Source organism: Gigantopelta aegis, chromosome 8 (genome assembly GCF_016097555.1).
Source record: "Gigantopelta aegis isolate Gae_Host chromosome 8, Gae_host_genome, whole genome shotgun sequence".
NCBI lineage: Eukaryota > Metazoa > Mollusca > Gastropoda > Neomphalida > Peltospiridae > Gigantopelta > Gigantopelta aegis.
The window spans coordinates 41543772-41559597 of NC_054706.1; the positions used below are offsets into that span (position 1 = coordinate 41543772).

Consider the following 15826-nt stretch of genomic DNA (forward strand, 5'->3'; position numbering starts at 1 on the left):
AGAATGAAACACCTGATATAGAGACCAGGAATGTAGATTCTAATCACAGTGAATCATCCATCACAGAGAATGAAACACCATGTGTAGAGACCAGGAATGTAGATTATAATCACAGTGAATCATCCATCACAGAGAATGAAACACCTGATATAGAGACCAGGAATGTAGATTCTAATCACAGTGAATCATCCATGACAGAGAATGAAACACCGGGTGTAAAGACCAGGAATGTAGATTCTAATCACAGTGAATCATCCATGACAGAGAATGAAACACCTGATATAGAGACCAGGAATGTAGATTCTAATCACAGTGAATCATCCATGACAGAGAATGAAACACTGGGTGTAGAAACCTGGAATGTAGATTCTAATCACAGTGAATCATCCATGACAGAGAATGAAACACCGGGTGTATAGACCAGGAATGTAGATTCTAATCACAGTGAATCATCCATGACAGAGAATGAAACACCTGATATAGAGACCAGGAATGTAGATTCTAATCACAGTGAATCATCCATGACAGAGAATGAAACACCGGGTGTAAAGACCAGGAATGTAGATTCTAATCACAGTGAATCATCCATGACAGAGAATGAAACACCTGATATAGAGACCAGGAATGTAGATTCTAATCACAGTGAATCATCCATGACAGAGAATGAAACACCGGGTGTAAAGACCAGGAATGTAGATTCTAATCACAGTGAATCATCCATGACAGAGAATGAAACACCTGATATAGAGACCAGGAATGTAGATTCTAATCACAGTGAATCATCCATGACAGAGAATGAAACACCTGATATAGAGACCAGGAATGTAGATTCTAATCACAGTGAATCATCCATGACAGAGAATGAAACACCGGGTGTAGAGACCAGGAATGTAGATTCTAATCACAGTGAATCATCCATGACAGAGAATGAAACACCTGATATAGAGACCAGGAATCTAGATTCTAATCACAGTGAATCATCCATGACAGAGAATGAAACACCTGATATAGAGACCAGGAATCTAGATTCTAATCACAGTGAATCATCCATGACAGAGAATGACGTACCTGATATAGAGACCAGGAATGTAGATTCTAATCACAGTGAATCATCCATGACAGAGAATGACGTACCTGATATAGAGACCAGGAATGTAGATTCTAATCACAGTGAATCATCCATGACAGAGAATGACGTACCTGATATAGAGACCAGGAATGTAGATTCTAATCACAGTGAATCATCCATGACAGAGAATGACGTACCTGATATAGAGACCAGGAATCTAGATTCTAATCACAGTGAATCATCCATGACAGAGAATGACGTACCTGATATAGAGACCAGGAATGTAGATTCTAATCACAGTGAATCATCCATGACAGAGAATGATGTACCTGATATAGAGACCAGGAATGTAGATTCTAATCACAGTGAATCATCCATGACAGAGAATGACGTACCTGATATAGAGACCAGGAATGTAGATTCTAATCACAGTGAATCATCCATGACAGAGAATGAAACACCTGATATAGAGACCAGGAATGTAGATTCTAATCACAGTGAATCATCCATGACAGAGAATGACGTACCTGATATAGAGACCAGGAATCTAGATTCTAATCACAGTGAATCATCCATGACAGAGAATGACATACCTGATATAGAGACCAGGAATGTAGATTCTAATCACAGTGAATCATCCATGACAGAGAATGATGTACCTGATATAGAGACCAGGAATGTAGATTCTAATCACAGTGAATCATCCATGACAGAGAATGACGTACCTGATATAGAGACCAGGAATGTAGATTCTAATCACAGTGAATCATCCATGACAGAGAATGATGTACCTGATATAGAGACCAGGAATCTAGATTCTAAACACAGTGACTCATCCATCACAGAGAATGATGTACCTGGTGAATCTTCAAAACATGATGATGATGATGATCTCCATAGTGGACCATGTCAAGCTGTTGTTCAACCAAGTGGTGTACCATTCATTTATTCATTCATTTTTGTGCTTTTGTCCATTTACGATTCATCAAGCAGACCTGTTTTTGAAAAGCTGTAGCAGAGCATAAAATTGAACTCCTCAAACTACTTAGGGTTGGGGAAATAACTGAATTACTGAATTAAAATGACATGTTAAACCAAATCCTGTGATCATCAGGTCATCTCCAAACTATGCCTTTTGCAGACATAGAGATTTTTTTATTGTTGAAAATGGTTATGTCGTTCAGATTTATATTTAAAACTAATGAAAATTATTATTAAGCCAATGTTTTCATCAATGCAAGCGAGTATATTATATCTAATGCTTATATTATTATTATATTTATATTACTAACAAATGATCAACCAACCAGGAAGTCAGAAGATGTAGAAGATAATTATGTGTCATCTAGTTACTTGAACTTTGATCACAGTGTTTCTGACTCTGCTTATGTTCCAGATACCACTGATACTGATTCTTGTAGTGATTTATCTCTTATAATTCCTACAATTGGAACATTTTCATTAAGTAATGCCACAAGATGTTCCACATGATGTAGGTGATATCAATGATGCGAGCAGTCAGTCAGACTCGGACTTCTTCTAGAAGTTGCACTGAAAATCTTAGTATGTTTGACAGTAGAGACACACAATCAAATTCACAAGTCAGTAGCTCTGTTTCTAGTACATCTTTTGGCAACATCATAGTTATGGTGACTGATAATCAAGGCGAAAGCAGAAAGTGGGACAAAGTGTATTACTGTTTGTTTTGTGAGATTTAAAAAGAAACAAAGTTAAAATCCTGCCCCTAGCTGGTGATGTTCATCTTCTGTCAAATTATCTAAATGAGGAGTGAAGGCAAGCTGCTACTGCCTTGAAGGCATGTGCATCACAGTCAGCATGGAGTACCCTTAGATATGTAGTTTTGACTCGTTTCATTCTGTTTAACCGACATCGACAAGGTGAAGTTTCTCATATGACAATTGAAGATTATGTGGGGGAAAAAACTGGTCAAGATAGGTTTGTAATGGATCACTTGTCTAATTTGGAGAAGGAACTCAGTCAGCATTTCTGCTGTGTAGAAATTCGACAAAAGCGTGGGATGACTGTGCCTGTGCTCATGAACAAGGAAACCAAAGAATGGCCAGACATATTGATGTCTTGCAGGCATGATGCTGGAATTAAAGATGACAATGCATATGTGTTTGCTCGTACACACTATGGATCTCATGAGTACGTCAGAGGTTCAGACTGTTTGAGAGCTATGAGCAAAGGAACCACATCTACTTAGATCAACGCAACTCAGAAAGTAGATTGCTACAATGAGCCAAATACTGAATTTGAAGGACCATGAGCTTGATTAGTTATCACTGTACCTAGGGCATGATATCAGGGTACATCGAGGATATTATCGTCTTCCTGATCAGACACTTCCAGTAGCCAAGATCTCTAAATTTTTGCTAGCCATGGAACAAGGTGTTGGTTTGAAGGCAGGACAACAGTTGGATGACATCATTATAGATCCTGATGAAGGTAAAAATATTATTTCAATAAAACTAATATGTGGAATATCACCCCTCCCAATATTATAACATCATTTATAATGAAACAAAAAGCCACACCTGCACTTTTAAAATAATATATAGATATTCCCCTAATGGTTAAGCTATAATAGGCAAAATGTAATTTCAGAAATATATTTTTTCAAATTTTTCACATGTAGTGTATTACTTTGAAATTTCCAGTGTGGTGAAATGTAATCTCACACACTACTAGTCTGAAGTTTGCCTGTTTACATATTACATTGTTAAACAGCGTTTGAAGTGTAACATTATTTCAAAATAGGGTGAAAAAGAAAGTGAATTCTGTGGTACTACGAATAAAAACTCCAAAGCTGATGACCTATTCTAAACACTTAAATATTCAAAATATTTCACTTATTATTACTTTAAAGGCAATAAAAGTATATATATTTTATGGTGATATTTTATAGCAGGACTCGAAATATTTTTGTTCCTACAATATTTGGCTAATAGTTGTGTTGGCTTGAACTAGTAGAAGATACTTCTGTTTTCCACACAGAAAGGTCAGCAAAATAATGAATAAGTGAAATCAGCCTATAATTTATCATTTATATATGTGATCTACAAATGTATGTTATACTGATATGTTAATATGGGTAAATAATATTATGGTTTTGGCCTGCAGACTTTCTATCCAGAATGAAAGAATATTCAGCAACAGTTTCATGGAAATTCTACATCTGCATAGTAAATGTCTACTAAATATCTATACTATTTCTCTTCAAATAATACTATATTTAATTAACCACAAAATGCCATTCCTTATTTTTATATTTAATTAATGAAGCCATGTGTTATATTTTTAAAATGATACATGCTGGGTTTTATTTGATAGAACTGGATGTGGATTCTGAAGCTTTCAACAGTGAGGAAACTGACACACAGCAAGAACCTCTGGGTAAATTGAAATATTATTAGTTTTATCTCTTGAGGCTGAAAAAAAAAAGACTTCTGTCTTGGATCTGCACAAAGGTCAATTTTAACCTTGCACATTTAAAAAAAAAAAATCAATTGACCAATGGAATGAAGATACTGCCACATGTAAATGCTAAAAAATGCGATATCATTTCAAAGTTTGTTGTCGCACAAACTATACCCTTTTAGCTTCATAGAAGTATCATCTACTTGATTTGCCAACACATATTCCTTTCCTTTTCTAAAAAGAAATAAAAGATACCGTTGCCACATACTTGTTAAATGAGTCCTTGTACAGACTTATGGAATAAACGATAAACACTTACTCAAACATGAACATTTGGATGTGTATGTTATTGAAATATCTTTATCATTGTATTGACAGCTTTTTTTTCTTGGAGTTCGAGTTCCAGAGTTGAATTCTGAAAATATTGATGTCAACAGTGTTGACGCACAACTAGAACCTTTGCAGGCTTTGAGTAAACTGAAATGTTTTTTGTTGTTGTTGTTTTAAGCCTTGCTCATCCAATGTAAGTTAATTTGAATTTTTCTGTCGTTTGAATGAAACAAACTTAAATATATACAAATGTAGCTTTTCTAAATGTGTATGGACATTGTATTCATATTAAATGGGTATTAGTACATATGGGTGTATAAACTTTAAAGCACTTTTATAAAGGAGAGCTTTTGGCTATGCAAATTCACTCTGCATAAGCTTGTTATTGAGATATTGTCATCATCTCTAGTGTCCCATGACTTTTACATCAATGCTTGTAGTGTTTACTGTTCTGATTGTGGGAAAGTGGTAAAAATAGCCCATCTTTACTGTGGCAGATACCTAAAGAAAAAGGTGCCGATGAGTCTTTTAGCAATTGTTTTTCGTTTCATTTCCATTTGTTGATTATTATTTACCTGTTTCTAGGAGTTCACTTTATCACAAAGATTGTAGAGCAGACACCCAATGACAGTAAGAGATGTTTCTTTATACTACTTTCACTGTTGTGCAAATAAGTAAATAGTTCCCGTTGCTGTACTAACCATATTTAATATGTAAAACATTTGCATGGACTCACTTTGACTACTCTTCACGTTCTAGTATACTGTACCATAACATGATCTTATTTCTTTAAATATGGTAATTAAATTAAAATTATATTGATTTGGAATACCAAACCTCACTATTTTATCAGCCAACTCGATTTAACTGAACCACAAAGGTGGGAATTCCATGTTAACTCTAGCAGAAATGTTCATGTTCATGAGGACCCATCAAATAGGCCAATGATCTGGGATGGTACATATATGCATTAACATTTATATGTTATACAGTTCAGTGTCACCAAAATCCATGCCTAGACACAAACGAGTAGCTTGGTCTTCTGCTGAAACAGAAGCTGTGCTGAGACAGTTCGCTACTAATATAGCAATGAAGGTGTTACCAGGAAAGAGACAAATTGAAGAAGTATTGTTTTCAGAACCAGTTTTAGCACATAGTTCTTGGAAAAATGTAAAGGATTTTATTCGAAACCTCACGGTCAGCAAAAATAAACTGTAGTTTACATGGGGACATTTATAGTTACTAAGTATTGGATTAGGTTTTCATTTCACAGTATTACTTAGCTTTGTTTTCAAATCCAGTTTTAATACAGTTTTCATGGAAGGATATAAAAGTATTAAAGGGACATTCCTGAGTTTGCTGCCATTTTTGAAGATGTTATTGACTAACAGAGACTTTTTAACAATTGTAATTACATATCAAATATATTTTTCTGCATAAAATATTAGTGGCTGTATATTAATCGTGTTTCTGATCTTTCTAATATTTGTACTAGGCTAAATTTAATTTTAATTCATTATTTATTTTTCCTACGTACGAAATTATTTGAAGACAAAATCCAGTTTGGGCTTCTTACAAATATCAACATGACCAAAAAACACATTGAATATACAGACACTGATATTCTAAACAAGAAAATAGATTTAATACGTAAGTTTAATCGTAGAAATATTTTATTAGTAGGAAACACATTACAATGCAGCAAACTCAGGAATGTCCCTTTCAAAAATCGCACAGTGAACAAACAATTTACAATTGTAACTATTAGTATTACGTCAAATAAAAGACATTTTTATTTTATTGGCTTCTTTGTATATTACATATCGTCAGCAAATATCTGAATAAATTGCACTTGACATGTAATAGGGATGATCCAAAGCAAAGTAATAGAAAAAAATTAGACTGCTTTCTCTTTTTTAATTTTATTAATGACTTTTGAAACATTAAAACTTGTTTTTGTCAAAACCCATCATTTTTGTCATAGCCAGCGTGGTTGTTGTGCCTCGAACTGAACAGCACACATATCAACTATGGTTGGTTATACTTATTATCGTGCTTACATCCAGTTATGGTTCAAGCACGCTGTCATGGGCACATCGCAAAGCTTCCTGAGCCATCTGTCCAGGACAGATGTTAATGTAAGTAGAAGAGACGAAACCCGCTATCACCATACTAGTGTGGCTACTATTTCCTATAGGCAGCAAGGGATCTTTTATATGCACTGTCCCATAGACAGGCCATTGTTAATCCAGTTATGGAATCACTGGTCGGTGTAAGTGGTTAAACTTTCCGTCTAGCTCTCTTACAGTCAGAGTACTCGGGCTATACCACACACGCCACCACTACCACAATCCACCACAATCCACCACACACCCCACTACACCGTACCCCACACACCCCACTACACCGTGCCGCACACACCACTACCACACTATGGTCATCTGGCCTCAGATTACAGTTATCTTCCCATTTAGTTGCAAAATGCGGAAATTTGACCGCGCAAGTAGTCTGCTGTTTGACTGTGATTATTTCATGGCAGACAGCTATGAAGTGGCAACTATTTGACTGAAGTGACAGGGGAGAGTATGTAGTTTGTAAACATGTGTAACTTGTTGACATTGAAGACTTATTTGTGGTAATTCCGGTCTATGCAAAAGTAGTGCTTTTTGTGTAAAATGGGAGTACTCCGGCCTGGCCTGGTTTAGAGGGTGTGTTTGTTTAAACCAATATGCTGGGAGAAAGAGCTGGACAACAGGGGTTGTCCTTTTCAGGGTATGTGTCCCCCAGGCAGGCAAAGGTACATACAAAAATCCACGGGCCTGCTGATATTAATAAAAAATGTTATAGCCACTAAGGCTATATAGAAACATATAGCGAAATTAATTGTGGTCTGAGGCCATTTACCATTCTAACTGAAACCGGAAGTAGTTAGGGGACGTAACTCTGCCTATTTTTTCTTGCGAATTTCTAATAGAGCTTACAACTAATTAAACTGGCGTTGTGGTTATTTCAGGAGCTTTAAGAATGTGTACCTCAAGGGTTCACAGAGAACAAATGCGTGTTCTCCGTTCATAAGTCGACAAATTGAAGGAAACATTTTTGTTTTTATCTGCTCAAATGCAATTTAACGCAATTGTTTTTCTGGATTTTAGGATATTTTATTTTTAAACACATGAACACTCGGTCGTTTCCAAAATAATAATTCACAGTGCGCCATTTTACAAAATAACAACAACCAAAAAGAAACATCAATTTTGGATTTGCGGATATAGGACTTCCGGAATTCCCGGAAAAATTCCGGAAAGTTGGTCACTTTGAATGCATAATGATTATGGCAAGATGAAGTAACGTATGTATCAACACATACTTAGTTATTCTCCTCCAAGTAATAAATTTGATAGATACACACGATACTTTTATGGAGTAATTTCAAAGAACAGTGGAACATTGATATACAACCGTGTCCGGTGTATCGGCGCGTCCGGTGATTCGGTGCACTTGGTATTTTGCTTAAGTAGGCCTATGGTTAGGAAATTGACATGTCGGTGTTTTTAACAAATTAAAGTTCAATTCCATTTTCAATGTTTAATCAAGTATCAACATATTTATTGTTAAGGGTACATTTTTTTTTTTTTTAGAATTATCAATAATTATATTATAATTTAAAAATAAATAATTCACCTGCTTTCGTGTATATAAACGCGAAGTAGGTCAGCCTTATTAATATTAAGAATGTTAAAACTAGTCTAAAAACACCTTTTCTGCATTTTTTAAATTATAGTAAACGGTATAAAAAAAAAAATTCGGTTATTTTTATTTAATCGAAAAAGGAAAACCGACAAATGCAAACAAAACAAAAGTTCAAAAGTTCACAACTGTCACAAAGTGAGGTTATTGGCAGTTTATAAATAGCGGGATCACCGATCCACATATACTGCGCCGAATCAATGGACATGCAAATCGTTTTGGATACAAGGGGGTGTCCACATTTATGGACAATTTTAAAATGTTTATTTACTACAGACATAAAACAATTTGTAGTATATCTCAGATTATGCACTGCTTCATTGGTGAGAGACACATTTTATTAAGTATTTCACAGTGTTCACATAGAAAATGGTCTTTGAATGCTTCGGTGCGCCGATACACCGGACAGCACTGTAGTACAAGTGAAATGTGTCCTACAAAACATTACTATTCTAAATTCTAAAAAAAAAAAAAATCTCCTTCTTTACCATTTCTAGGTGTTTTTGACAAGAACTGTTATATGTTTTCATTTTCATTCAGGCGCGCGTGCAGGCGTCCGTTCGTGCGTTCGTGTGTGTGTGTGTAAAAAAAAAGTCGAACCTACGATACCACTGTTCAGTCAGACGGGATGAGGAAAAGGTTGTCCTCGGATACTTCCAGTACTTACGTTTTCCTATTAAAGACATTTTAAGCTAAAACGCCAGCGGTGTCCATATAAAACTGTTGATAATTTTCGTGAGCAGGTGAAACGAAAGAAAATCTTTGAAAATTGTACTACGGATTCTCTTCAGATTCTTCCAGAAACAAGTGTACCGTAGACAACAGTTTACATTTTGGGTTGTTACTTATTACTGGTATTTTAGGTTACATTTTGTGATTGATTTTTTCGTTTTCTTTATTGGTGATGTTGTAGCTTTCACATCAGAAACATTTATTTTGTGTAAGATACTTCATTTTGAGTTAATAAAATTCCTGAATTGCACTCCATTAGCTGGAATGGCATTTAAACAGCAAACGAAATTGCCTTCGAGCGGGTATACTAATTCAAATAGATCGATATTTTATTGCGTGTGTACGTAACATTTTGCATACGATCACTTCAAAGAAAAAAAAACATTGTTTCATATTGATTTTCTTCATGGAATTAAATAATAAATTCGCTTTCCTTTCATCCTTTAGAATCGTTGTTTAGCGCCTTTGACGTTATTGGGCTATTCATCAACGATTTCAGTGAATATTCTTTGGGGAAAATGTGCAGTGTTGGAAAGCACAATATGACAAGGAGAAGTGGATAATCAATAAGAATTGCTGACGCTGCACAGCAACGCGTCGTTTGTCAAGATCATCACTGTCTATGAACGCTCAGTTTAGTCAAGTGGCTTAGTAGAACTATCTATAACTGGCGGATAAAAGCACCAAATTTTGCATGGTGTTCTGTTTAGGTTTACCAATTAATTTTAGCCATGTAGACCAACCAAAAATTTTGGGTTATTCACATAAAATACTAAAATCCAACATGGCCGAAATTTATGATTAAATATTACGTTCTTGAGTTCAAGGAGTCGTAATAAAGCCAGGTTTGTTTGCAAAATATATTATTTGGTGTCACTGAGTGTGCTATTGGACATTATAATACTATCAGTACTTAATTATTATTAATACCGTCTTTATTTTAATAAATTCCACTTTCCTTTACATGCCCAACCTTTTTTTTATTGAACAAAATTAGTATCATCTAATAGGCCACGCTGACTAAGATCTTCCATTATCCATCCATCTTTTGCCAATGAAGAAAGTATTATAATTAACCATCAGCGCATTTGTTACAATAAATATGCTATAGTTTTGGAAAAGAACATGCAACAAATATTAGTACTGTCATTTGTATTTGCACATGCAAAGTGGTGAACTGTTGAAATGTGCCTAGCCATACGGTAGTAGCATGCAATAACTATACTGGTGAAAAGAAATTAGGGAGCACACACTCATAGTAATAACAAATATTGACTGAAACCAAAACATTTACCTTTCACCTTTTTTAAGATGTCGATAAACATTCATTCATGCAACTAACACCTCCATCCATGGTGTCAGGGCGTTTATTATGTTACTGACATTTAATTCCATATTATATATTTGTATTGTCTATAGATATACCTATACTATAGTCCTGCTCAATTGTTTAGACCCTAATTGTTTTGCAAATCTTACTTTTAATTCCTATTCAATCCTTGTTTTCTTTAAAGTTGCATGAAAACAAACCCAAACCCCGACAGGTTTTATATACAATTCATCATCTAAAATGCACGAAGTTGACTTATTTCCATTTTACAAAAATATCTGTATGTTTCGAATACAGGTTCGTTCTCCTATAAACAACTATGGCTATTTGCATAAGAAAAGTATCACTCTATAGTGTGTTTCAAACTAATGTTCTTTTCCACCTTCCTAGCGGAATATATTGTAGTATGACCTATATTTAAGAAACAATTTGGAAACATAAGTCAATAAACAATTTAGGTGCGGATTCAGGCGGGGAGTCCAGGTGACACGCCCCGTCAATTTTTGTCAAACAATATATATGACAGAATACACAAAACATGGAACCTTATCCCATCCACCTGTTCAAAAACAACAACGGGTTTTGGGCCCCCGCTATTAAAAACTTCTGCTATCTCAGTAATGTAATGCACTGATACAAAAATAAATAAGTTTGGGTGCTATAAGTAACTATAAGATAGGTTGATACATTATGACTGTTAGGTTGTATGGCCATGAATAATATATAATATGTATTATTTACTAATGCCCGGGCAAGTGTTCATCTGAAGGCAACGTTCCCTTTTAGTGTGTATGTGTGTGTGGGGGGGGGGGGGGGGGGTGTGCACACATACATAACCAGAATATTGTATAACCGCGAATGGTGAAATGAAGGTAGGAAGGAACTATTTTAACGTGCCCATATCCTTGCGGTTCAGGCACGCCAGCCGTGGATTCAAGTACTGACATAGCCAGCTCATGATTCCATGGCCGGAGGGGGTATGGGGAAGGGGAGATAGTTGGTTGATGGGGGGAATTACAAAATTTCTAGGTAAGACCTAAATCCAAATTAGAAAGGAAAAAATAGGGAGTGAGGATAATTATAAATTAATGCATCACTAGATTCATATATAAATTACTGTTGCACCTATTCCAAAATAGCTTTAAACTGTTATGGTCATTTACGTATTAATTAGTTAGGTGCTAATTTTTGTCGGGCTGGTCCAAAAAGTATATATTAATGTTACCCCTCTTTTAAATAAAGAGAGATAAACTTAATTTATTAATTTAAGCCCTGGAGGATAAAGGGTTGACAAAGGGGGGGGGGGGGGCTTCGCGCCCAATCCAGAGTGCGATCCTACACCAGGCAAAGCCCATTGGTAGCCGGGCCGGATTTCCACGGAGCAGGCGCGCCGGGGGGGGGGGGGGGGGGGGTAGGCCTCCTACCAGGCAAAACTATCGGCCGAACCCGCTTATGCCCTAAAGCACCCAAATAAGCACCCTAACACGGCGTCCCCCCCCCCCCATCCCGTCTACCCCCAAGTTATCCATACAGCTAACCGGGCGTTAGGATGTGAGATGATGGGAAGGAAGGGTGGGAATGATTGGATAGGGATGAAATGATTGTGAATAGCCCGCCAGTCGCCAGTTGGTGGAAACGTATCTCATTGCTGGATGTTGAAGTTGGTCCGATTGATAATCCATAGTATTAATCCCCGAGGTGTCCATCAAGCTCCTCCAGCACTCGTGAGCCTTACACCCGAAAGGGTGCGCCACCTACACGGATGACAGATGTCATTTTTATATAAACCATGAAGTCGTTCAGGTGACCACAACTCGTTAAGTGGACGGCGACATGTATCAGTCCGGCTATTTTCTTTAATTATAATTAATAGGGACTGATTAAATTAATGCCAGTTTAAAACCTGCTGATATAAAAGAAAAAATGTACATGTAATATTAAAACATTTGTTAAAATACTAAGAGGAATATATAATTATATTTATTAAGGGTTTAAAAGAAGGAGGGTAGAGAGAGGAGTACCTACGTACCCCCACCTCTCACCACTATAAAAACACCTTCACCAATCACTAACACACACTATCAGTCGTGTTGCGGCTGACAAGGGGGGCGCGCACACTGCCAGGTGTGCCCGCCCCCTGAATCGCCGCCCACGACACTATCATACTATTTACATTCATCACCAACTATAATAACATTAAAAGAAAAGAAGAGTATTATAATAATTTGAGTAAATTTGACCAAAGTCGGGTTTCCTCTTTTTCATAACATGAAAAAAGGATACTTCGTTTAGCACCGGGCAGTTGACGTTGGTATAAACTGTTAAACCACCGCACACAAGGGCCGCCCAGCCGCAGTGATTAACAGATGTAACTTTACCGGACGCTCTAACACTTTTTTTAAGCCCTTTAGTCACACAGTGATGAGCCACGCGGACGGGAAAGTAAACATAGAAAATTGAAAATCTCTATTCCTGTTTGGATTCCTTTCTTAAGAAATCTATTCAAACCCATAAAGTATTAACAATAATTACTTAAACTACTGTAAAAGAAGGGGGATCATCGCCTATTCCTTCTCCAACATAGCTAATGTTAACTAAATTATATTAAAGTAAAGATCCGCGCCTGGCCAGCCGATGGTGAAATGTGGCCTTCTGCAGAACCCCACACCCACCTGTGGATTTGTATGTAGGTGTATTTTATATGGTTTTATATTGATTGTCCGTGTTTTGTAATACACGTTTATATTTGTTCAATTGGTAGGTTGTTTGATAGTGACTGATGATGAATGTCATGGGAATAAATAGTGTTCAGTGTTAGAGTTAATAAATGCATTGAACGTTATATGCTTGATGGGTAGGGAGAAGCAATGTTCGATTTACCCATATTTTACACAAATAACAATAATGTATTGAATGTCCAGTAATACATCTTCTGTGAACTTATATACCCTTCTATACTTGTATTTCATGTGGTTTACACAATGCTACCACTACACGTGCAATCACAGATTCGAAAATAATATGTTATTGACCATCGACTTGATATGTACAAGCAAAGTTATCGTATTTTGGACATTCAGGACCGTGTTTAGGGGATGGGCAAGTGGTGGAACCCCCCAACAAGTCTGAACAGTAGCTTTTTGGTTTACAAATTGCTTTGCGCATTACAAAAGTACCCCCCCCCCCCCACACACACACACACACACACACAAGAACCAAAATAAATACTATAGATTTGACCACAAGGAATCCCAATTTAAAAAAAAAAACAATTGTGGAAAGAGGAGGGCCTATCAGACTTAACACTGTGGACTCTGTAACACCCCGACCTTGTGTAAGCTGATTTTTGTTTGTTACTACACCCCAGTTGTGTTAGGTTAGGTACAGTATGTAAATATAGAATTAATAAAATAAAAATAAAATAAATACTGTATTGGCAAAATTGATTCAATATTCTGCATGTACATGGGATGGTTACATGCATTTTTACGTATATGTTTAAAGAAAAGGTTAGACAAAGCTGGTACACATTTTACATTCCAAAACATTCATAACCTTGATTCAGTTAAACAAGCTATAATTGACTTCACGTAGCCTCGTAACCAAGGATTGAATAGGAATTAAAAGTAACATTTGCAAAAAGCACTTAGAGTCTAAACAACTGAACAGTAGTGAATTAATTTGTATCTAAAATAGCATGTGTTCCCTTACTTCTTTCCACCTGTAAGCTCAGGAGCTCTGAGGAACCAAGGCCGACGATTATGGCAAATTGGGTCTTTACCAATTTCTATGGGTATTCGCCTTCACGGTTCCTAGGAACAGTAACATTCCGCGGAAAAAACCCCACTCTCTATCAGTACATATACTGGCAGCAGACATTGGAGAACCATCACGCCCAACCAAAGGGGGAATCCACAATGTAATTTTCCACGCCCAACTAACGAACGGGGACACCTTTGTAAAAGGCTCGGAAGAAGCGTTAAAATCCTTAGGGACAAGCCTCCAACTAACAACCAACCCGGATTCGGACGAACTAACTTTAATTGAACTCCTGCCGGTCATGACAAACTCCGGCCCGGCCAGCCCCGCTCGATCGCACAAAGTACTGGCAACCAACCGCGATAACCCAACAATCAGCCAAAAAATTCACAGCACTATTAAAACTAAACTGATGGGAAACAATCTTGTTAAATCCTGCCAAAAAAAACTTAACTTCGACCAAAACCCAGTAAACGATAACCGACCAGCTACTACCGCCGCGTCACCAATGGACAGCCAGCAGACAACAACGGACCCTGACAAAACAGTCGCACCCGCCGTCATGGCAGCTGACAGCAAACCAAACCAGCTGTCTGCGGAGGGGCGACTGGCAGACAACATAGGAGTCCCAACATTTGAGAAAAGCAAACAAACTAAACCAAACGGCATAGCCCCAACACTATCCCCCCCACCCTCCCTTACCCCCACCACTATCCCAGCCCCTGAACCCACCTCCACCACCTCCCACCCACCCTCTACAACCCCTACCCCAGCAGGCCCCACCAATACCCCAGCCCTTGAACCCACCACCACCCTCCCCCATCCACCCTCTACAACCCCTACCCCAGCAGGCCCCACCAACCCACCCACCCACTACTACCATCACCCCAACCCCAACGGGACCCACCAGCTTCCCAACCAACCCACCCTCTACTACCCCCACCCCAACTCTAGCAAGTCCTGCCAATCCCTCAACCACCCTGCAGGAAAACCCAACCCGCCCAACCACCCACCGGGATACCCATAACCACCAAAACCCGAAATCCACTTCCAAATGGCTAATCAAATTATACCCCCTTCCAACCCACGAAACCTCCCTAAACCGCCTAAAATTTAACAACCCTGAACTCAATATCACCGAGGCCACAACATGGACCAACGGGTATGTGCTTATCACAGCAGAACCCAAAAGCAAATATATTTTCATACAAAGCCGCCAATACCAACTGCTACCTTACGAGATAAAACCATCCAAATGTCACCACTGCCAGCAATGGAGCCATGGCGCCAACAAATGTAAACATCATAAGGAGCAGCCCACCTGCTACAGGTGCAGCCAAAAGCACCCCAGAAGCTCCCGTAACTCGCCATGCACCCGACCAATCCAATGCCCCAACTGTCTAAGCAGGCACATGGCC

General features: G+C 37.7%; 2 protein-coding genes across 2 annotated transcripts; both read left to right on the forward strand.

The window, feature by feature from the left end:
* The first annotated feature begins 455 nt into the window (after positions 1-455).
* On the forward strand, positions 456-2084 carry LOC121379667 (putative uncharacterized protein DDB_G0290989). Its single transcript, XM_041508317.1, has one exon. It carries the CDS (start codon positions 456-458, stop codon positions 2082-2084), a length of 1629 nt encoding a protein of 542 aa, XP_041364251.1.
* Positions 2085-3471: 1387 nt separating this feature from the next.
* On the forward strand, positions 3472-15435 carry LOC121379668 (mucin-2-like). The gene is made up of 4 exons (XM_041508318.1): positions 3472-3538; positions 4424-4486; positions 5019-5033; positions 14507-15435. Exons 1-4 carry the CDS (start codon positions 3472-3474, stop codon positions 15433-15435), a joined length of 1074 nt encoding a protein of 357 aa, XP_041364252.1.
* The last annotated feature ends 391 nt before the right edge of the window (positions 15436-15826 follow it).